At 39.9% G+C, this 24283-nt stretch overlaps 1 protein-coding gene across 4 annotated transcripts in view; it reads left to right on the top strand.

The window, feature by feature from the left end:
* msh3 (mutS homolog 3 (E. coli)) overlaps window positions 1-23054 on the top strand; it is a 31877-nt gene extending 8823 nt beyond the window's left edge. For 2 of the 4 annotated variants that reach the window (XM_026343833.1, XM_026343832.1), the window contains exons 13-24: window positions 22-154; window positions 1549-1736; window positions 2579-2747; window positions 2943-3007; window positions 3392-3508; window positions 3737-3844; window positions 4557-4671; window positions 4976-5133; window positions 11885-12071; window positions 20222-20354; window positions 20478-20646; window positions 22389-23054. In XM_026343833.1, coding sequence (XP_026199618.1) covers window positions 22-154; window positions 1549-1736; window positions 2579-2747; window positions 2943-3007; window positions 3392-3508; window positions 3737-3844; window positions 4557-4671; window positions 4976-5133; window positions 11885-12071; window positions 20222-20354; window positions 20478-20646; window positions 22389-22470 — 1624 coding nt within the window. In that variant the 3' untranslated portion in view covers window positions 22471-23054. Of the gene's footprint in view, window positions 1-21; window positions 155-1548; window positions 1737-2578; window positions 2748-2942; window positions 3008-3391; window positions 3509-3736; window positions 3845-4556; window positions 4672-4975; window positions 5134-11884; window positions 12072-19958; window positions 20102-20221; window positions 20355-20477; window positions 20647-22388 lie in introns of those variants that run through there. The other 2 variants (XR_003297693.1, XR_003297694.1) reach the window with 2 other exon arrangements.
* Window positions 23055-24283: the final 1229 nt, after the last annotated feature.

The raw sequence follows: 24283 nt of genomic DNA, 5'->3' as shown, positions 1-24283 counted from the left end.
TTATCTTCCGTGAACCCACAGGTCTATCTCTCAGAGGCAGGACGCAGTGCAGGAAATCCTGGAGTCGGACTCTCTCACTTTAATTTCAATCAGATCCTTGATGTCGCATTTGCCCGACCTGGAACGAGGCATCTGCAGCATATACCACAAAAAGGTACAAAGTGATGAAAAAAATTCAGAATATGGTACAAGATACTAACGTAGGTCAGCATTTATGTCTGTGACAGGCTACTTTTACTCTCTTTAGGTAAGATCTTTAGGTATTTAAAATAAAAACAATGGCTGAAAGTACATACATTTGATGCCGAAATCAAAATAGCAGGCCTCCTTTTTCTTACTGTTTTGCATAAAAATGAAAACCAAAGTCATTTTCTGACTGTCGGTTTCTCACATCCCCTTGCTCTCTTTTTATGTCATGCTTCTTGATTAACAACGTGCGGTAGTCGCCTCAGTGGCACTTACCTGATTGTATGACACAATCTCATTTCCCATCAGACCCGTTTTTGAAATGTCAGAAGGCTTCAGTGTGATCCCACTTGTGTGTGTGTGTGTGTGTGTGTGTCTGTGTGTTGTTCAGAGATGTTCAGTTTTCTGACTCCTTCATATATTGCTAAAAGAAAATGATCAAATGTCACTAAATACACACACACACCACACAAGACCATTAATTGTCATCTAGAAAAATGAGCCTGTGTGTAATGGCCTGTGTCTCTATGGCTCCATTGACATAATGGAAAGGAGGGCACACTTATGGTCGCCAGTCAGTGTTTGTTTGGGTTCATAGAAGAGCAGCATGGGGGTGCTGACATGTGGGGGGGACCATTAAACGGCACCATGTGATTAATACCATTAACCCCCGTCAGTCTGACTTTCATTAACCTTCCATGACAACACTGGTGGCAATATTTAGTGGTATATCCATGCATTGATTGATCATTAACTTGGTTTATTCTTAAGTGATTTAAAATGTCTTTTTAAAGCTGCAGTGTTGATTTTGAGGAAGCGTAAAACAGTAGCTATGTGTTAGGTGTATGTTTAGATATGTCTTTTTAAGTTGTTAATTGTGAACAACTGCCACAAAATAAAATGGATTACAGGTAGCCTTTACTCATAACTGAGTTAGAATCTCCTCATTTATGAGTGATGGCAAATGTAAATACATTTGTTATGGTGATATTTGGCATCGTTAAGATAATGGATCAGTCACAACATTCAGCATTTAAAATGTTTATCATGTTCATATTACAGTAAATCAGCTGTGATGTGTATATATGTATTTTTAAATATGATATATTGTGAAGACCTGTAGACTGTGCTGCTGTTAATGGGGTAAAGTCTCAGAGCTGTGGCTGTAATCGATGGTTGGTTTGATGTTTTTTAGCTGTAGTCTTTCTTATTTCTGATTTATAAATGGCTGTTTTGTTCTAATCAGCTACAGTTCCCCTACAATTAAGATGCACTTTGTAAAAACCACTCAGTGCTCCGCCTTCATACTCTAACTAATATATTATCATTGTTTATCGTTGCGCTTGTTTGTCTGTGTTCCAGTCTTCAACGCAGGAGTTTTATCTCATTAGTTGCAGTCTATCTCGCCTGGGACTGGAACTGCAGGCCTTGCTCCCAGCCATCCAGTCCCAAATTAACTCTGCATTACTCCGAGGCCTCTTGTTGGACACTCCTGACCTGTTGGCGCCAGCCCATAGTTTCCTTAAGGTGCTCAATGAAAAGGCAGCTAAGTGAGTATCCAGCAGCATGAAAAGGAAGTATTTAGAGGTTAGGTAGAGGTATTATTAAGCAGTAGCCATTAGTGTTATAGCTTTTATGGTCATGTTCCTGATATATTACTCAGAATATTACTTTTATGTCTTTTGATTTTTTTGTGATCAGTATTGTTCATTACATTTTACAGTTGACATGTGGTCAATCAGCTCAATATTAGTAATTTAAACAGCTTTGTTGTACACACTCACTTTAGTCTGGTGGATATGGAGTGCATGGTACATTATGGATCTATCTGTTGCTTTTTTAATCAATAGATGAATTGTTACGTCTATAAACTTCAGCAAATAATCCAGAACCCAAAGATTTTGAGTTTGAAGTGATATAAAAACAATCCCCATGTGGCACCAGCCAGTGTTTTTCCTGATAATCACGAACAGATGTCTTCCTAATTAATTTGCCTGGTACACTGTGTTGTGAAATAGCAATGTATTATTATTATTTTCAGAAATTTCTGTTTTATTTGTAAAACCTTGCATGTATGTTTTTTTAGAGACAGAATTTGAATACATGGTTGGTTTGTCCAACATTAGTGCATAAAGTCATTATATTCATATGTATGTTAATGTGGGGATCAGAAAAAACACCACAAAACTGCAATGCAGTGCAAGAGTGAAGAATCACCTAGTAAGTGTAGGATCACCACGATCCAGTTCCAGTTCATCTAATAGTCAGGACAACCAACAGGTTCCTATCTCAGATAATGGCTCATGTTTTGTCTGTGCTGCTGTAGATGAATAGCTGTGTGGTGTGATATGTTCATCAACCGATGGTACATTTGGATTGTGTGCTTGTGTAGGTCTGGGAATAAGACAGAGCTGTTCTCGGACCTGTCTGGCTTCCCGGTGCTGCAGGAAAGGACGGAACAGATCCAGACCGTCCTCAATGAGATTCAAGACCACCGCAAAGAAATCCGAATGAAGCTGAAGGCTCCTGCACTTGACTACACAACTGTCTCCGGACAGGAGGTACTGTCTGTGTGTGCCTGAAAGACAGGTGGGAGGGCATTGTCTGCTGGATTTGGGTGAACGACTAAGTCACAGCAATGATCTGATGGCTGTGTGTGTGTGTGTGTTTTAATCAAAAGTGACAAATTTTTTTTGTCCATCTGCCCCAATTTTATTTATCAACGTCTCCCCCTCCTCTTCCTCCTCTGCTTTCAGTTTCTGATTGAGGTTAAGAACTCGCTGTCCTCCACTGTTCCGCCTGACTGGGTCAAAATCAGCTGGTGAGCTCACAGTTGTAGCTGCACACATACACGACACAGTCAACAACACACAAATGATAGGACCGTGGTTTTTTATTTAAAATATCACCTGAACATGGATAATTGTTAATGATATATCAATACATGGCTAAAATCAAGATCAAGACCATTTCTCTGAGTGGTTGGTAGATATATGTAGAATTTGGGACCAATTGAACGGCTCTCTAGCTAATCCTATAAAGGTTTAGGTCTGCTGCTGCTACTCAGTATTTCATCATATTAATGATGGTTTGAAACACTATTTGTAATGTGAATTGGACAGCTTCCTTATAATAAACACGTTGATCCATGTTTTGCTCTGCCTACTCCATCTCACCTCTTCCTCCACCCCGTGCTCCTCTGCAGTACGAAGGCAGTCAGCAGGTATCACTCCCCTTTCCTGGTGGAGCGCTACAAGAAACTGCTGCAGCTCAGAGAGCAGCTGCTGCTGGATTGCCAGAGGGAATGGACCAATTTTCTGGAGTATGACAGACACATGCATCCACACACAGATGATCATAAAGTCAAATGAAAAGCTGCTATAAGATGTCAGTCTCTGGTTCAGTGAGATGCCTCCACAGCTCTCACGCCACCACAATTCAGTTTTAATTAAATACACAGACAGCGTCGTCTGCTTAAAATACATATGCACTTACCTTAGTTTACACTTGAAAATCTCTTTCCTCTGTCTGTCTCCCTCTCTCTCCTTAGACAGTTTGGGGAGCACTATCACACCATGAAAAGGGCTATTAGTCACCTAGCAACCATGGACTGTCTCTTTTCATTGGCCGAAGTGGCTAAACAAGGGGACTATTGCAGGTGATGTCCTATCATGATGGCCGTAAATATTGGTGCATGCGTGAGAGTTCATAGTTTGTGTGTGTGTGTGTGTGGGTGTGTGTGTGTGTGTGTGTGTGTGTGTGTGTGTGTGGGTGTGTGTGGGTGTGTGTGTGTGGGTGTCCTGCGTCGTGTCCTATAGTCTCTGACATGCTGTATGTGGGAGTATGCACCAGGCTCAGTGGCGTGCTCAGCCAGAACGCCAACATCTCTGCCACTCACTCAAACACACACAACTTCATACGCACCTTTATATTGTAGTGGTTTCCACACATTGTAGTGTTTAGTGTAGTGTGTTTAGCTTTACTTCTATCCATGTAGTACTTCTTTGCTGTATTTGGACGTTTCTCTCTTTTAGTATTTAAGCGACCACAAATCAGTGTCGCTGCCAAATTTAATAGTAACATTAAATTTAATTGAAAATAATGAATATTTAATCTGCTTCATTTGCTTATATCATGGATTTATTTTAGGGAATCAGGGAATATATTTTTCTTCTGATTCTATTTATTTATCCTTGCATCCTTAAAGGCTCAGCATTATGTATCATTATGATCAAAGCAGACAATTATCAGTGTGAAGTGTAAAACAGTACACAATGTAATGGTGGGAATACGTTTTCAGTATTAGTTTGTTTATGTACATGTTTTATTGTGTGTGAGTGCGTAACTGACTGAGTGTGCTCTCTGTCCAGGCCTGAAGTGTGTCAAAGTCAGCCTCAGATCATCATCAGGGAGGGTAGACATCCTGCCATAGACTTACTGATGGGAGAGCACAACCAGTATGTGGCTAACCACACTGAATTACAGGTACACACAGCCACACACACTCCCACAAGCTCATTCAGAGAGCTTTGAAACAAAAACACACAGACGTCTGCCTGCTCGCTAACTCATTGAGACAGTTTAGAAACAAAATTGCAACTTGCTCGATGTTGGAGTGGGTGTAGGTTAGTCTTGCAACAGAAGAACAAGCCAATAGAGAAGCCAAGCCTTCAGTCCACCCACCTCCTCAGCTGTGCAGGACAGGATGCAAATATCTTATGCTGTCTCTCTCTGCTTTCGCCTTCTGTCAATGTGTCTGTTATTCTCTCTACTTCTCTCTCTGCAACAGGGTGATGGCAGGAGAACTATGATAATCACTGGTCCTAACATGGGGGGCAAGAGCTCCTACATCCGGCAGGTGGCCCTTATCTGTATTATGGCTCAGATGGGCTCCTACGTACCAGCTTCTGAGGCCCAACTCGGTGTCCTGGATGGCATTTACACCAGGTATGAACACAAACATGTAAAGTCTCAGTTTGACAGCTGTGACTGAACAGTGGAGAAGCCAAACTTTATAATAAGCTCCACTTTATGTCACAGTAATTCTGAAATTGATTTAAAGTTGATGTGTCTCTCCTTGTTTTCAAATTATGATTGCACCTTAAACATGATGAGACTGTTTGTGGTTTTAATATTGTCACATTACAGATTATCTGCCAGTGCTGCATCGTTAATAAAGGGTATAAAATATCAAGTGACAGTTACATCAGTAATATAAAGACCGATACAATAACCATAAAATGACTGTATGCTGTAGTGCCATCATGTTATACATCCAAAGTGCTGAAAAAAACTGTTTACTAATTAGGCTGTGTTCCTGTTGGCTGGGTTGAACTGGGTTGAAGCATCACTGAACTCTAAAAACCTATTGAGAGCTGCAAGAGTTAATTGAGAAAATATGTTTTTTTGTAAATTGGATGAACTGTTGCTGTTCATCTACAAATCTGCTTGTTTATTGGCTTCATCAAGCGGTGTGGATTTTACAGAGACAGGAACTCACTTGACAGGGTCTTGGTGTTTTCTGGAAGGCATATTACTGAGGAGACATCCAGAAAAATTACACATTCACACAGCGCTTCTCTCTTTTTATTGATGGACAAACACTTTTGATTGATCTGAGTGAGACGTGAATCATCTGTTTCCTTTACAGTTAAATAAATTAAAAATAAAACACCCTACTCCTCCTCATTCACTATGTGTCACCTTCATCGTCAATGGCATGGTTGACTTTTATTTTTAGGATTGACACTCTCACTAATCCTGTCTAATCCCATTGTGTTCCTCACCACGCTGTGTGTGGAGTTGTGTGTGTGTGTGTGTGTGTGTGTGTGAGGGGAAGAAGAAGATGAACAAGTTGTTTGACAAGGCCGGATCTATTGTTCTGTCAAGGCTTGTACGATATGGCTCCCTGTGTCGTAGGAACCCAGAGACAATAAGGCTTTGTTGAAGATCCTTTCTCTCCGCTGATGATTATTCTCATTATAATGAGAGTAGCAATAAGCTCTGCATGTAGTTTCCAGTCCTGACTACATATTAATGTGGAGCACAGGCCAATATATGGTCTCAGTTATTTTGCCTCTGCTGCACTGTGTGATTAGACATAATGGCTTGCAGATGTGTTCAGTTGTCTTTTTTTGTGGGTTTAAGCATGTTCTTATGTGTTAACCCAGTGGGAGCCAGAGACTTGTCAGCACACCAAAGCTGTGTGCGTATGCATTCTTACTTCTGTCCTTGAGAGAAACAGCCGGTGTGGTTAGTCTTTACATTAGTGTAATGGGGTGATTTTGGCAGGCCGTGGTGTCTGCAATGGTGTTTGTAGGGTTAGTGTTTAGATTGACAGGTTGGGTGGGCATGAGTGGAAGATATTTGTTTTTATGAATGATCTTATTTTGTTGGACCACATTTAGCTTTGCTTACAGCACACATTCGCTCTGGCATCGTTTCAATAAACTTCTGCAATGTCACAACATTTAGTAACATTCATTTTCCCAAGATCTTGAATTGATGATGGCAGTGCCATCAGGGGATAATGAATCCATTGATGGAATAATCTGGTCCTTCAGTATATTCAGGTAGTCAGCTGACCTCATAACGTTGCTGAACCTAGACCTGACCAACTGCAGCAACCCCAGATCATAGCACTGACCCTGGGTGCATCATACCCTGATGCACCCATCACTCTGGAACAGGCTAAATTATGGACTCAGACCACATGACCTTCTTCCATTTCTCCAATCGTAATGCTCCCTAGCAAATTGGAGCCTTTTTTCCCCAATTAGCCTCAATGACAAGTGGTTTTCTTAAGGCTACAGAGCGGTTTAGTCCGAATCCCTTGAGCACCCTTCACACTGTGTGTGTGGAAATGCTCTTAACATGGCCGTGAGTTCTACTGTTTTCTTTTTTACGATTTGATATCACCAAACCTTAAAGTGATCGCTGATCACAATCATTCCAGATTTTTTTCCCACCAGATTTTTTCCTTGATGATGATAATCTTCCACTATTCCAGTTTTTAATAATGCATTGGACAGTTCTTTACCCCGTTTTAGTAGTTTCATCAATTTCCTTAGATGTTTACTTTGCTTGATTTACGCCAATAATTTGACCCTTCTGAAACAGATTAACATCTTTTCCACGACCACAGGATGTGTCTTCCGACATGGTTGTTTAAGAAATGAGAAGCTACTCACTGCATCAGTTATGGTTAAATAACTTGTTGCCGGCTGAAACATAATCATCCATGCAGTAATTATCCGATGGGAGGCTCTTACCTATTTGCTTAGTTAAATCCAGATGGTGACTTTTTTTCTTTTTTGGACAGGGCAGTGTAATATATTGTTTGATTTCATTAAATTTTAAAACTCTACTCTGTGACATTTTCCTTTGCTAAATCTGCAGAAGCTTATTTTTGTTTCCCTTCATGTATTTCTTTACTTTCTATTATCAAAAGATGTTTGTTCTTTTTAGTCTTCTCTCCCAGCAGGGGAAAAACGCCTTTTAGGAAGATGTGAAAATTTAAGTTTAAACTGAAACTGTGCTTTTTGGGGGCGTTTTGTGCTTTTATTTTAATGAGTTGATAATATAGAGATTTGAAGAAATGCAGGGGGAGAGGTTGAATTGAGGACGGCAAGTTTCATACTTAGTGCCTTAAATCATCAGATGTTTACCTGATTTACTTTTCTAGGAAGAAATAAGTAAAATAATCAAACTATTTATGCTATAGTTAATGTGTGTGTGAAGGGAAGAGTGTCACATTCAGGTCAGAGTAGTAGTGCAGGGTCCAGTTAAAGTGTACTTTACTCTGTGAAGTCTGCATAAATACAGTAAAGCATTATATAATCATGCCTTTGTATTGTGTATCCCCCTGTTGATTAGTTAGGTCTGTCATTGGGGTTGAGGTTAATATTCTCTCTTGCTCCAAGAAAAAATGCAACTTAGAGCTAATTAATGCCCCCAGAGAAAACACACACCCACAGTATCCACTGTCCTCTCCTCACCTCCTCTCTTACCTCTGTCGTCATATCGGTTTCTAATTGGTCTGGTGGCTTCTGTGTATCACTGCTTGTAAGATCCCGAGGAGAAGCTGTCTTGATAATAAACGCTCAATCAATTCCCACTGCTGCGTCAAGGGTAATAGACGCAGCGGTGGGAACTGCTTCATCTTGTGTGTGTGTGTGTGTGTGTGTGTGGGTTTGAGTGTGTGAGAGATGTGTGTTTATGAAGTTTATGAGACGAGATGGAGACAGACAGAATAAGAGCTTGAGAGTTTTACTGCAGTGGAATAAACAGAGTTTGTGTGTTGGCAGTAATGAGCTGGTTCGTAGGTGTCTAATGGGATATTCTGTCTGGACTGATCCAGATGATTGATTATCAGTGAGGCTAAAATGAATAATCTGCAGATTGCTGTAAAGCTGCATGCTTAGTCTTTGTTTTCTTTCCCTGCCCACTCCACTGTACCACAGCATTTCCACAAACATGCCATGCAATAGTTCGGGTATAACTCTGTGTGTCTTCTTGTACAGATGTTAGCTCATTAAGCTAGCAGCCTAGCAGCGGAAGTATATGTGTATGTGAACATAAGGTTTGTGTGTGTGTGATTTCAGTATTGAGTCCTGAAGGTTATAGAGCACACTTTTTTTTTTCCATCCCTTCACGGTTGTTATGGAAACAGAAGGAAGCAGAATGTAAAACCGTGTTTAGAAAAGGACTTTTAATCAACCACGGACTCCCAGCAGTGATTGTACCTTGTTTTACTAATGTCTTTCGTAAACGTCCCTTCTATAAAAAATATTCTGAGAATAGTTTCCCCGCATTGATTTTGGGGCTTTTGGAGTAGGGACAGAAAGACTTCACAAATGGCGGTGTGTATTTTGGTGCCAGCAGGTCTCTGTGTAACATTATCATCTGGGTAGGTGTTAGAACGTGGTGAGCATGTGGAAAGATGCTTTATCCTAAATCGACTGATTTGTTCCTGTGAGTTTTTATAGTCCTGCAGTGTCAGTGTCTGTGCCATCATGTAGGCGGTATACAGCAATGTTCAGGCCTCTAGTGCTCTATAGTATCTGAAGGATTGAGTCAGACAGCAAGGAGTTAAATCTCCACGAATACTGCGCATGATCCAATATGGTTGATCAAATCTGAAGAGAACTCAAAATAATTGAGAATATAATTGAACAGGGCCATGTGATAATGTGCTTTTGTTCGTCCTCTGCTGTAGAGCTCTATGTAGGTGTGTGTTGTTCTTTATTTTTAATCCTTTTTATGGATCCCACTGGTTCTGTGAATCTATAGAACTATAAATGCAGAACAACCTGCTTTCACAAATGAAAAAGTTCACACCAAAAACAAACACGAAGTGTGTACCAAGTAAAGGGAAATTGAAAAAGTTATCTAAAGAGAACTGTAAGCTTTGTTATAATCAAGAGCAAGTTCCTTTGTTGACTATGTTTAGAAACATATCCTCACTTGTCTATATGAAAGTAGATAACATCCTGTAGATTAGTCATACAGATATAAACTTCTATAAACTTTATATGACTGTGACAGTCTTGTCATTCCTTACTTTTGGCTTAGTGATGAAATGTGAGTAAAGGCTTTCTTTTCGTCACTCAAACTAAGATCAATATAGTGATATAATAACAAAATAAAATCCGACGAAGAATCCACAAGTGTCTGATAAACACTTGGAATGTGGCTAAACATGTTTTCTGGAGAGGTGTGAGGTGATAATAAATTCTAGTCTATTTTCAGAGTTCGCTTGTTTGGCGGTAAGGAAAGACTCAGTGAAACCAGCAGGAAACCCAGCTGGTGAGGTGTTGTTATGTTTCCGCTGTACGTCCCCTCGCCAGTGGACAGACTGAGTGTGTGAAAAGGCACCCCTTCGTTTTCATCTGATTCTGTCTGTTCTTACCACCATGCAGTATGGATCCCTGAGTCTAAATTGGCTAATTAAATGCAGCTACATGTCTGCCACACCTCTGTCCTACGTGGCGTGTGGTGTAACTATGGTAACTCACGGGCTGACTGGAGGCTTGAGCTGCTGGTTCATTGATGGGTACCTTGCTCAAAGTCAATCAAGACAAACAGGACAGATTTAGAGGCGAGAAACACTGACTGGCAAACACATACGGCATCTGTGATTCAGGGTTTTTTTTTTTTTTTTTTCCAGATGAGTCACTGTTCTGTCAGTCTGCACAGATACATCAGAAGCACTCTCAAACTGGGTTTAAGGCTCGTGAAGAATTCAACCTGTTGTCACAGTCTCGATGTAATTGGTACATTCTGTATTTATTGAAACGTACTTGACAGGTAGCAACATCAGAAGTCTTCAAAGTAGTCTTCTGCTGTTTTTGATATTACCGTCACCTTAAATTTTGTCTCCTCGTCTGACATCAGCAAATAGTGTAATTGTACTAATGTACACTACTGTACATACTAATGTAATGTAAGGTATTTCTTTACACAATAGCCCTCATGCAAGAACACGTTTGTATTCATGTCTTTAACCACTCTTACCTTATCTGTAAGGTTTGCTCGTGTTTCAAGTTGGATTCCACTGTCTTAACTGGACAGGTAAATTTCTCCAGTGTCATCAGAGCAGCACTGTGCTGTAAGGGGTACTGTATTAAGTGTTAAGAGTGATAAGGGTTTAGTTAGATGCTCAATAATGTGTCCAGAAGTCAAAGTGACTAATATGAGAGGTGGTCAGTGGGGATTTGAAAGTGGCAGACATATTACATGGGATGATGGATGGTCTGCACAAAGAGCCTATAGTTGCTGTCGAAGTGAGAGAATTTTTCTAGCACCTATTGCAGGATGTAAATTGGTGCTTTGACTTATGCCATAAAATCCTGTCCAGCATTGTGGGAAAGAGCTGGAATGCAGACTGAAAACTACACGGTCTCATACATCACTGATTGGAAATACATGCATGATAAAATAAATCTTAACATTTGCCCCTGGTAATTTTGTTTTGCTTTTAATTTGTTCTCTTTGCTTTGGGCTGAATTAGGACAAATCCTTAATAATTAGAAAATAACACCTGAAGGAATTTTAGAAGTAAATTGATCTTGATCTCAATTAACCTGAAAGTCAATATTAAGTTTTTATTAATAATATATGAAGTCAATATTTTAAGATGAAGCCAAATTGTGAAATAAAACATCAAATATTTGTCTTTTATATTCTGACTTCCTCTTTTATGATCCACCACCCCATTCAGAATTTTCTGCTGGCGCCCCTGATTGAGTGTGGCTTATATAACACAACAAGGAGACCTTGTAGAAGCAGGTTCACAGGTTAGACAAATGTCAGATTTTTCATTTGTGTGTTTCTGGGTGGCATGGATGAGGAGGGTAGAGAGGTCATGGAAGAACATCAGATGTCAGTGGAGTATCTTAGTGGCTCTCTGAGGTCAAATCATTTAGAGACAACTTCATATTAATTGTTATAGTATAATATAGTATACATAATTTGCAGTAGTAATTAAATTATGTCAAACTTTTTACAACTTTGTTTTACACACAATGACTCAGCTGTCATCCATCGTCCATCATCCAAGGAAGGAAAAGACATATCAAACTTAATACAGAGTGACAATCAGTTGACTTTAAATTATAAAATCATGATTACATTGTAGGCATTTATTGTTGTGGCCGTTCTGACCTACTCCTTTTATCTTTATATTTTTGGTTATAAGGATGGGGGCTTCCGACAATATCTACAAAGGGCGCAGTACATTCATGGAGGAACTGACGGAGGCCTCTGAGATCATTTCCCGTGCAACTGAACGCTCACTGGTCATCCTTGATGAACTGGGGCGGGGCACGAGCACCCATGATGGAATTGCTATTGCCTATGCCACCCTGGAGTACTTCATCAGAGATGTAAGTGTATGGGTGAATGGACATGCTGTGCTGAATGTATGGAAATTAGACAAAGAAAAAGAGATGACGGACAAGAAGAAACACACATTTGACAACTCTTTGTTGATGCTGAAATACAAAATAACGTGAAATACATACCGTCACACACACGTGCATACTCATCTTGGTGCTAAATCCTTAAGCACTGTGGGGTCTTGAATCCTCCTCATATTACTATCAAGTCCAGGGCCTTCAGTAAAGAGGTGTGTGCATGTATATCCATTTCTGTGCATGCAAGTGTTTGTGTGTGCTTGTGTGCTCTGCAGAATGATCGTTTGTTTTGCAGCGAGAGACGAGCCACCAGAGAGGCTTCGGCAGCAGAGCAGCTCTTGAAAACCAAGCAGTGTTAGAAGCTTGATCTAACAGCAGGGTGCGATGGGAAAGGAAAGAAATGGAGAGAACTTGATGAGACTGTTAAAAGGGATCATGTTGTACTGCGTGAAGCCTCTCCACCATTTCTTAAACACACGTTCATTCTAGTTAGCTCTCTTTAAAATGGTGTGTACAGAAAGCAGAAAGGTTGAATTTTATGTTCACCAAAGAGAGGGGACAGAGCCGGAGATACAGTATGTCGGGCTTTTCAGCTCGGAGTACTTGGAATCAGTATTCCAATGAGAGAGGCTCTGTGTTTGTGTGTGTGTGTGTGTGTGTGTGTGTGTTCTGCTGGGATTATGTGAACTGGCACAGTCAGGAGTCCTTTGGGTGTTGCACACTGTTGCGTGTACGTATTTTGACAGATGAGTGGTACCCTGCCAAAGACGAGGGCGGTGTTAGTGTGTTAGTAAAGAGGGTTATCAATACTGACACTGGCAGCTTAGATGTTCTTTCTTTGTAGAAAATGTAATTTGTGGTGAACTAATACATTAATACAATAAGCACATAAATAGCATTACACTGTTTTAGAATTGGACATGGACTGTCTGCTTGAAGTTGTGGTGTTAATTAGGACACTCAGATGTTTACACGCAATAATTTCCCTTTTAATACCATAGAACAACTATCACAAGGCTTCCAGTTCTTTCTTCTTAAATAATTAGCTTGTCAAATTAAAACTTCACCCTTTGCATGTGGCATTGTGGTTTTAGATATTATGCCAAATACATAAAATACCATGAACTCAGTATTTGTCAGTGCAAGATTGGAAAGAAATTAGGGTTTTCGCCAGCTAGAGGGCATAATATTGTCAACAGATTGAGGGACTGGGTAAATCTCAGCGCCTGAAAGCTGGGAATAACTGTTGATTACAGGTGGCATTGCATGAGAAACCATCATGCTACTATTACTTTAAAAAACTGTTTTGTATAGAAACACCACCAAATTGTGGGCTGAAGTTCACTTCAGATGGACTGAAAGAAAATGGACATGAGTCCACGTTTCACCTTGTTTTTGGGGAATGAACATTGGAGTCTTTGTGCCAAAGATGAAAAAGACCATCTAGACTGTTATCAGCGAAAATCATCATCAGTGCCCATGTTTGACTTGCAAATGTGTGAAAGTACCAGGTGTATATTTAAGAGAGACAGAGAGAGTAAAGAGACATGTACTGCCATCAAGGAAACGTCTTTTGCGATAAAAAACGATAAATTTGACAACACTGAACACAGACGGCAACTGCAGTGTTAGATCCAGCAAGAATAGGAAAAATGATTAGTGTCATCAGTTTTTAAATGATTCAGAAGTTTTGATGTAAGTGTAACACAGTGGTCAGCATTCTTTTCTCACTTTTTGGAGTGCGTAGAAGGGATTAAATTATCGATTTGCCTATACTTACAAAATACAGTTACCTTGGTCAGTGAATGAGGTTCATATTTTTATCAAAGATAAAATAAAAAAAAAATGCATTAGGCAGCAGTATTAGTAGTATTATTTTAGTAGTAGCGCTGCTTTGAATACTGTATGGGTCCAAGTGAATCCTAATGCAGCTAATGTGTTTGTTTGCTAAGCCATTAGCCATATCAACTCTAGTAGGTGATGTCAAATATTGTGTATTCAGCTTGTTGCAATTCCCTGAAGTAGCCAAAATAATCTATTCAGCTTTAAAATTTTTATTTGGTTTCTGTTTGCATATCTAGCGAGATGCACAATAATCCAATCTAGCTGTGATAAGTTGGAATTGACTGATGGTAAGATCTATTTTACAAAAGATAAAACCATAAACTATTTAGCACAAACAGCACAGACGTCTTTAACAGTTGGTGTGCATGTGGTATTAGAGCCCTCCAGACTGGGAGAAAAGATTTATTAAGTTGGTCTATGTTGACTTTAGAGAGAACGTATTTAATCTTGTACTTGAGGAACTTTGTTTTGCTGACTATTGTGAATAAGCACACCACCAGCCTACACAAACTAGTGATTCTGAATTAGGATGTTCTGGTAAAAGGCTGAGCCTCAATGGGTCCACAGTGACAGATACCGGTGATGTACTGGTAAAATATTTTGACATTTGTTTATTCTCTGATTTCAAAAGCCAAAAACCCCCAAACTGCCCTGCGTCACTCCCGTTCAAATTAAGATAAATAAAGACTCATCTTTAAAAAACGTCCCTTCAGTTTTCATGTTTTGCCAGTTCCACATTAATCTTTGCACAGAATCACGGGGGTTATGTAATTCTGCTGAGAAACAGAATGAAAACGTGTAACTAGCAGCTAATACAGCAGGGACCTGCTGTTGGCAGGAGGATGGAGCTCTTTAACTACCTGTTGTGTAACAGCATTGATTTGTTAGAAAGCCTTGCTATTAAAGGAAAGACAAACAAAAGAGCACAAAGGAAGTTTCACTCTACAGCGAAAGGCTTCCTCGGTACAGGCAGACGCGCAGAGTCTTCGCCTCTCACTCCTCTTCCTCCTACACTTCCTCCTCCTCCTCCTCCTCCTCCTCACAAAAATCCGACTCAGAAGTCAGACTACTCCAGCTTTGACTCGGTTGTTATAGTAACACACCTTTCCCTGTCCCCAGCAGTCACCTGAGAGGTAGTTAAGAATGTAGATGGGTTTCATAACACCACTCAATGAAAGAGACGGCCTTGATGAAGAAAGAGGGACAAAAAGAAACAGGAAAGCAGAGGAAAGAGAGCCACTAAAACTAGGAGCTGCTTCTGCTAAAAACTTTCTGGGTTTCATGGTGAAATCACAGCCAGTCAGGCTGCTACATATTTATCTCATTGAATTCCTCTCTAGTCTGATGTGTGAAGTACCTCATGCTGTCCTTTTCTTTAGCCATTACTCACTCTCAGACTCTGTTGGTGTGAATAAACGTGAGAGTCCAACAGCCAGTCCTGCCGTTGGCTTCACACTAAACTAAGCACTACACGTCGCTCTCGACTCGTACAATGACTCAGGCTTGCATGTTACTGCACAGGCATCGTAATACTGCTCTGGAACAGTAGAGTCAGCAGAGCCCTGCTTTACACGTTAACTCACTGGAGAAGTAGAAACTCACTAAATCTCACTTTTGGCTACAAGCTAATGGGCACATTTCCAGGAGAACGTACAGTTCCATGTGGGTGTAAATGGTCTGATGTGCTCTTGCAGATGCTTGGAGCTCATATGAAGACCTACATGTGCTGTGTTGCACCCTGAGCTCGCACTATGCGCTAATACACATGGATAAGATGCTCGTCTGTGTTTCTCACACACACGCTGTGGCCGCATTCTTTGTTGAAATTTCTGGCTGTTGTTTGACTGGGAGAATTTCATTAGAAGCTTTATTGCATTTCATTGTTCACAGTAGTGATTCCCAACACATGACTTGAAGGGTCACAAGATGATGCAAGTAATATCAAAGAAAAACAATTGTGCTTTTTTTTTTTTTTTAAGTAGTGTTTTTTTTAAGTAGATCTTGCTTCATGTTAACGTGGTCATCTTCGACATCAGAGGAAGAATACCTTTTCGACAGCTCACGTTAGATGGAAACTTGGTTAGAAGGTTATTTCCGTCAATCAATCTGACTTTGAATTCATATTTAAGGTGAGCCATTCAAGACTCTTTCAACAATATTTAAACAAAACCTTTCTGTTGAATTATAAATTGATTTCTTGACTTCTTCTTTTGCTAATACTATAATTTTATGTAGTACTAGTAATTTTAGTGATCAGTGTTTTTCTTTTGCCCGTTCTTCATGTAGTATCATGTAGTTTTCTGTTCTGCTTTAAAAAGAAGTTAAACACTAGCATGGACTGGGCCACAGCTTGCTTGAATTGTTTTCCCACATTCACTTGAAAATTCACACTTTCTTACTCTGTTATGTATCAGTTGTTTCTAAAAAAGTGCAAATTCTTTGAATCAGATCGTAGTTTATGTCCTCAGCATTAATAACAACCTGAAATTGTGAGAGAGAACAGCATCATGGTCCCAAGCACTGTGATTAAATACAATGTTTATATGCGTTTCAGCTAAACTTAATCCAGAAAGTGAAACACAAGATACTACTCCAGTAATGACCAAGAACACCTAAAAGATTAGCTGGCAAGAAGAGAAGTGCAGAATTAAATGATAAATCGAAGCAGTGTCTGTTAGAGGAAATCCTAATCCTTTGGATTTGGTCTGAATCTGATCATATTTACATTTACATACAGTAACATTTCATTTAATATGCATATGGCTCATTAAAGTAATGCCTTTTTTAAAGCCCTTTTGAACATGTAATAGAGCAGATTGAAGTGATTAGTACAATTCTTTCAGTTAAACTGTGTGATGGGTGTGAAGGAGCCTTAAATCACTGGTACGTGTCAACAGTTTGAACTGTTGAGTACTTAGGCACTCTGGATGTTACAAACAAGCTGTAAAATGAATGGACCTATTATGTATTTTAACTAAACACAAAACATGATATAAAGAAACTCACCTGTCATTGACTCTACCTTGAATAATTTAAGCCATTTGACCCACAGCCAAAGTCAGAGGACAGTGATACACATAGACGTACATGAGGTGGGAACACAGCAATGTTGATGGAATTGGAAATGTGTTGAATTAAAATAGAAAGGAGTAGCAGGACAAAGACACTAATACCAGCCAATACCGGGACAGTGTTATCTGTGGCATGTGGCATCCCAGCAGTCCATCAGAGTTTTATTTGAACCGTCATGTCAAGCGAGCTGAACACGGAGCCTGTCCCACCTGGACCTGTCTCTGTTAAAGTTGGACTGCTCCAATCGTTCCTCTCTCTGTTTATAAACATCCACCAGATTAGGGTTTACACTGTGGGTGGATATTTATATACGTTCCCCTTCTCATAATAATAGAGGTGAGAGAAGTTTACAGTTATTTCTTTCTATATGATGGGATGCAGCCATTAAACCTGCATCATATTTGAGGCAACGCTGCTTTCCAGCAGAAGTTCTCTCTAGTGTTTCTTTAGGGCTTGTACAGGCGCCGTTGGCAACCAGCTGTAGGACATAGCATAGCATTTAGCCAACGAAGGGCCAGATATCTTTTTCAAGAGTTGATCGAGAGCTAACAGACCTAATCGAGATGAGTGATTAGTTGTACAAACACATCTTTATTTCAACGCCAGTATCTTCATATCTGCTGGATGTATAAATAATCCATTGAATATAAAAACTTCTGTCACTAAGTAAACTAAATCAGTTTCCAGAACCTTAAGGTAAGTCTATAAACTCTGTATTCAGTCAAATCTGTGTATATATACGGATGTCCAGAGGGTTGAAAGACTGGGAACCAGGTCATTGTATTTTAACTTGATAATGACAATTGCCTGTGACTAATCGAATAATTGAATCATTGTTTTAGTACTAATTTCATCAGATCATCCAGCTCCACAGAACGAGGCTCCCTAACCCCAGGGTGGTCAGGCAGTGAGCTGCCATTAGCACCTGACCCGTCCATTATTCAGGCTGCAACTTCCTTCTGCCACAGTGTTTGTGACCTTGTGCGTCTCTTCGGAGGGACGTAAAACTAGTGACTTGACCTTTCATAGACCAAGCAGTTAGAGAGCTGATCCTGGAGACCCGCCTGTTTGCTGCAGTGATGCTCTACAACACGAACATGCACATAATTTGTTATTATTAGTGATCATGCATCCAGTGGTTACAAATACCAGGACCATTTTTGGATTTTAAATCCAGCATTAGTAAATGTGTTTCACCAGCTTGTCACACCGTCAAGACTGTTTTATAGTATGTGGGAGACATTTCTCACAGTATTTTGCTCTCCCTACTCCATTTACATGATTGGGTTGTTAAAGTAAACAGGAAAAGGAAATGCATTTGTTTTAGTGAAGAGCTCTTAGCAGCTGTCCTGAGAGCACAGCACTGAGAGGAAAATGTTGTGCGTGCATCTCACAGAGAGGCTGAGTGAGTGAGTCTTTGCGCCACCCACTTCTTGTGATTTCCATGTCTTAACTTTAATGCCAGGGTTCAATCATGCAGCCTTTGGGTGGCTCCCAGGCCTGGCAGAGATTAAAGAATAGCGGGATGAGGTGAAGTGCTTTCACTTGGCTGAATTTCTCAGAGCCTGAAAAGCTGAGTATGATGTTTATAGCTAAAGGCAGAAAAGCTGCAGTGATTTACTATAGAACTCACTAGTGAACGAGGAAAATAAGAATTAACTTATGGTGGGAAAAGTGATACAACATAAGTGTGTTTATATCAGTTGTAAGAATAACAAAGAATGTCCTCACAAATTGGTTCAGCACATTGCAAAGTGCAGAGGCAGTTAGTAACACCTGCCCAGAGTACACTATATGATGCTCTGCGCTTAGTTTTCTGCTCCAACTTTTGTTTAGCTGTGAGAACACAGACAGTGTTACATAATACAACATTTGTTCTGACACCTACCATGTTGTGAATGTACTACTTTGTTGCTCAGTTCTTTTTTCCTGTCCTGCTTTTTTCTGTTTGACTAACACATATATTGATTTCTGTTAATTTAAAGTCAGAAGACAACAAAAACATTCAATAGATTAGTGCTTTCTAGGCATATTAATCATATAGCTGTAGTGAGGGTCGATACACAGGCTATAAATTAGGGCTTGTATAATCTTTTTATGTTTAAAGTGCTGTTAAAGAGAGTGTTCTGCAGATACTCGTTATCCCAAGATGATGGATCCTAATGACTTTGGTGACTTTTCCACTCATCTATTGAAATATATCTCATCTGCCAGGGTCAGTGGCTACCTTTACACAAATCTAGCAGAATTTAGTTTTTCATGATCTTCTGCTCATCTGGCTGCAGCTAAGATCCATATACACATTATATGTACAATAGGACACATTTAGTGAGACATTCATGGTCCATATGGATTTTGGTCAATATCTTTCATGCCACTAGAATGTAGACTTTAGATTTCGAATAAAATATCAAAAGTGATGTTTTAACATCTCACTTAGAGTCTTTAGGTTAGACTGAATTGGTTTTTGACCAATTACGTGCAAAACAAGTGATCCTCCAACAAGTCTCAGTTGAACTATGTATTTAATGGTAATTAGAAAATATTTGCGTGCTCATCATGTAAACGTTACATTTTCTAAATGTGAGCATTTTAGCGATGTCATTGTGATCATGTCCAGTTTCTTTTATGTAACCAGTCTGGCCACGTTAACATGTTGAAGTCAACTTTTAGCTTCTCTACCTAAATACAGCCTCACAGAGCTGCTAGCATCACTGCAGACAGAATAGAGTTAAATGGATAATGGCACATAGAACAGCAGCATTTACTGTATTAGTTTCTGACTACAGTCTGTGCACATTGTGCAGGCACCAAGCAAAGCCGGTGAGTAGGTGGTAGACTTGATTTGTTGTCAGTAACATCAAACATGGCAGGTGGAGGGTCACCGCAAGTGACGTTACTGTTCAGCCTGCGCTTACTTCTCTTACATCTACCTTTCAGGGAGACGTCCTATGTGACTGTCTGAAACAACAAAAGCACAAAACTTCTCTTGCAGGCCGGTACAGAGCAGACACTGCAACAATGACACCCCTGTCTGCAGCGGGGCTGTTTTCTACCCCTCAGCTGGATGGTTTGTTACCAATGTGAATACAGTGTACAGATCCCATTCACACCTGGCTGATCCCGTTTTTGTAATTAGTCTACTACAATGTGTGTTTTATTATGTGGAGACATCAGTCTCTCTCTCTCTGTTCTTCTCTCAGGTTAAAGCCCTCACCCTGTTTGTGACCCATTACCCTCCTTTGTGTGAGTTGGAGCGGGTTTATCCTCAGCAAGTCACTAACTACCACATGTCTTTCCTACTCAATGAACCTGACGTCGCTGCTGACACTGATGGTATGTGCATTTGAAAGAAAATGAAAACGGTTTCATATTCGGTTTTGTGTGACTGCTGCTCTGCTGGTGAATTTAGGACAATCATAATCTGTTTACATCTACGTGTGTACTGTATGCTCATAGATGAAGAGGTTCAGCCAGAGTTCATCACTTTCCTCTACCAGTTAACTGAAGGAGCTGCAGGACGGAGCTACGGCCTGAATGTTGCCCGATTGGCCGACATCCCAGACTCTATACTACACAGTGCTGCACGCAAATCCCGAGAACTGGAGAGCATGGTCAACACCAGGAGGTACGTATATAACATATATATTTACTACGATAAAGTCTTAAACTGCCTAGTATAGTTCAGTTTACTGGTTGTGTGTAGTAGCAGCTCAGCATGTTAAATATTTATACAGTGTACTTTGTTGCTTTTTTAAAGCCTAAGAAAATAACTTGAATGTTGTCATCAGGTTAATCTCAGTTTGGTTTTAATATAATAACAGAAAACCTGCACTATAAACTGGAAGAGCAACATTTTATTTGGGAATTTGAAGGCCTATCACACAGCACAACACTGCACAGCAGAAAAATAAAGCTATTTTAACGAGGTACTGTACTGTACTCTAGGAATGCACCATTTGTTTTATAAATGAGTGTTTTGCTGACGAGATGAAGAAGATTGAAGAAGGATTTTTTTTTTTCTGGAGGATTTTTTTTTTTCTGGAGCTTCCTTTCTTAATCTGGACTCACAAAGTCTAGTATCCAATGTACTTGTAACTTTACCCATGTTATATATCAAAAGTCAGAATTCCTGCTGCTGCTGCTGCTGCTGCTGCTGCTTTTATCTATAAAAGTCAAATCTGTCATGAAAAAATGAACTTGAATCAGCTCCACTGACACTAAATTGAATGTTTATTTACGCTTTCAGACTCAAATGCACTTGATTTCATGCATGTGCCAACACATCTGATACACCAAGTGTAGTAATATTCCTGACAAATTCCAACTGGGTATAGATCAGTACAGCCGCTCTTCATTACTTAATGACATCAAGACGTTTCATAGAGAAGGGAGAGACGCCCACGAGCAGGTTATTCAGGATTTCGAAATATATTTAATGAGGCTTGAGAAGCTGGAGTTCAGTACACTTTAAAAAGGTTTTCAGGTCAACTTTATTTGAGATGTTTTCAGAGACTTCTTAGCTGAAGTGCTTTTATTAATTAATTTATTTTTACATAATTTTCTGTGTTTTAAAAGTTCTGACTTTAAATTAATGTTCACGATCTGCTAAGTAAAACACAATTATAATTCACATAAGTGTGATACAATGGTTGATTTAAGCCAAATTGAGATGCTTTCACAGGTCTATTATCGTGGCATAATTTCTCCCGGGGGGTCCCATCTTATTATTCTGTTGGCTAATTCATTTTTAGCATTAGAGAGTTAGAGATAATGCTCAAGCACACACTAATGGGGGAGTAGGTGCATGTTTTAATGCTGATGTAGAAAACGTCTTGTATTACGGTGATCCATCCACCTTCAGGCCGAAATCTTTCGCTTATGATAAAGTAAACAAAGGAAGCAGATATACAGCTAATTTTTAGTCTCTTGCTGTCACCATCAGCTTATTGCACTCTCTCCAAATAGTCTTCTGTCTCTGTAAATTTGTATACGGCTTCTCCTTGCGCTGTAACAGACAGCCTGCTGGGAGCTGAGTGCTGCTCTCAGTCTTCGTAAGTAATCCTCACCATATGAAATTTTCTCGGCACACGTACATACACAGAGCCATACCTCTCTGTCAGTGTAATCCTCCATATATGAATTGTTTGTCCTTTGTTGGAGTGAGCCCATGCTGAGTAAACAATAATCGTACACAAAGGAGTTGAGCTGCTGGTTGGAGGTTAAGAACGGGGGTTTATTGTACTCGCAAACAGCTGTGGGAGAATTCACTGTATTTAGTGCATTCGAGGGTTGTAAAAGCTATACAGTACTTTTTATACATTATTTTGCTTAAATACCATTTTAGCATTTTTGTTTCTGTGTCTTTAGGAAGAATAAGAAACTTCTGTCAGACCTTTGGAGTATCTCGGACAGATCATCCCTTATGGAGTGGCTGCAGTCAATCTCTTGACATCTCTCAATGCCATCAGCACACACACGCGAAGAAGAGAAGGACACAATGAGCACGCTGACTGAAGGAAAATGTGTTAAAGAAAGGACTCAACACGGATTGAGTAGAACTATTATTGCTGCTTTCTATGCTGGGGTGTGTTGGTGAAAAATAATAGAACCATCTCAGGCTGTGGTTATCACCACCCTATGTACTGTAATATACCTGTCATTACATAAATTGATACTGATCGTGACTTCAGCTGCCAGACTATTTGTGACATCAGTGTGTTTGGTGATTGAATAGAGACAAACTTGTCGCACTGTGTCTGCACAGAGGTTGTTGTGTGAGCAGCACATTAGCAGAACAGCAGCTGTGATGCTCTTTGTGTGTGTGTCTACACAGGAGGTGTGAGGCACAGTGTTGAGTGGTAGTTGTTCATTTTGGAAACACTCTGAGCTCAACACACAATCACTGTAGTTCCATGTATAAAATGGAGGGAAAACTAGATGTGGGGAAAATTAGACATGTAAGTAAAATGTGAGCTCTTACACTGCCTGTGTACAGGTTGACCGATTAAATAAAAGCTGTCCTTTCTGTCCGGACACTGCATCAAATTCTCTGCTGTTCAACCTTGAAATGGTTTTCCATAGGCTGAGCACCACACTAGTACACAGTAACACTGTCAAGGGGTTGATGAAAGATCTTTCCTTTTTTAATCCACATACCCTTCTTCCTTAACAATATGCCTTCCTTACCTACATTTTCCATAATGCAACTCTTTGAATGAGAGAAAAGAAGAGGACGTTACCTCAGTCCTTTCCAACACTGATTTTTAAAAATGTAAATACATCATCACCTGAATTTAACTAAGCAAATACGTATGAGCCCTTTTTGGATAATTACTGCATGGATGATTGTTTTTCAGTTGGCAACAACTTATTTAACCCTAACTGATGCAGTGAGTAGCTTCTCATTTCTTAAACAACCATGTCCATGAACACATCCTGTGGTCGTGGAAATCATGACCAGATTTCTTCCCTGATGGTACGGACTTATTCCAGGATGACAATGCCAGGATTCATCGGGCTCAAATTGTGAAAGAGTGGTTCAGCGAGCAGGACACTCATTTTCACACATGGAGTCCAGACCTTTACCCCATTGAGAGTCTCTGGGATGTGCTGCAGGAGGATCTGACTCTTCCATCGTCAACACAAGTCATGCAACTCTGGACGAGAATGAATGTTGTGACGCTGCAGAAGCTCATCGAAACGATGCCACGGTGAATAAGTGCTGTAATCAAAGCTAGAGGCGGTCCAACGAAATATTAGTGACTGCCAGTGACTTCTTTTTTGGGGGGGCTGGCAGTGTACAACCAGTTTATTAGATTTCACGCAGCTCCTTGAAAAATACTTTTTTTACAGTCTATATGCAGTAGCTCTCTCAAAGACCTGTAAACAGACTTTGATGTGTAAATCTGTGAAGTTCCCCTTTAAAAGAAGAACTACAGCTTTTTTTTTTTTCATACTGGGAAAGATATGGAAACGGATTTCCACTTACAGACCTTTATAGCTTAATATATTTCTTTTTTCCTTTTCCATTATTGCACTCTTAAGTGTGTGCTCTTTAATGCTATTAATAATGCATAAACAAATCACAATGCCTTTTTAGAAAATCACCATTAGCCTACATGTCCAGCTCTCAGTCTCATTCTCAAACACACACATATACAATACCAACTCACGCTCCGCCTTTAATTCCGCCAACTCCAAGATCAGCGCGCATCACCAGGGAGGGAGAAAAATAGAGAGACCTAGTGGGAGTGAGTGTTTGT

The sequence above is a fragment of the Anabas testudineus genome, chromosome 9 (genome assembly GCF_900324465.2).
Source record: "Anabas testudineus chromosome 9, fAnaTes1.2, whole genome shotgun sequence".
NCBI lineage: Eukaryota > Metazoa > Chordata > Actinopteri > Anabantiformes > Anabantidae > Anabas > Anabas testudineus.
Note: the sequence above shows the minus strand (reverse complement) of the source record. Positions and strands in the feature narration are given on the sequence as shown.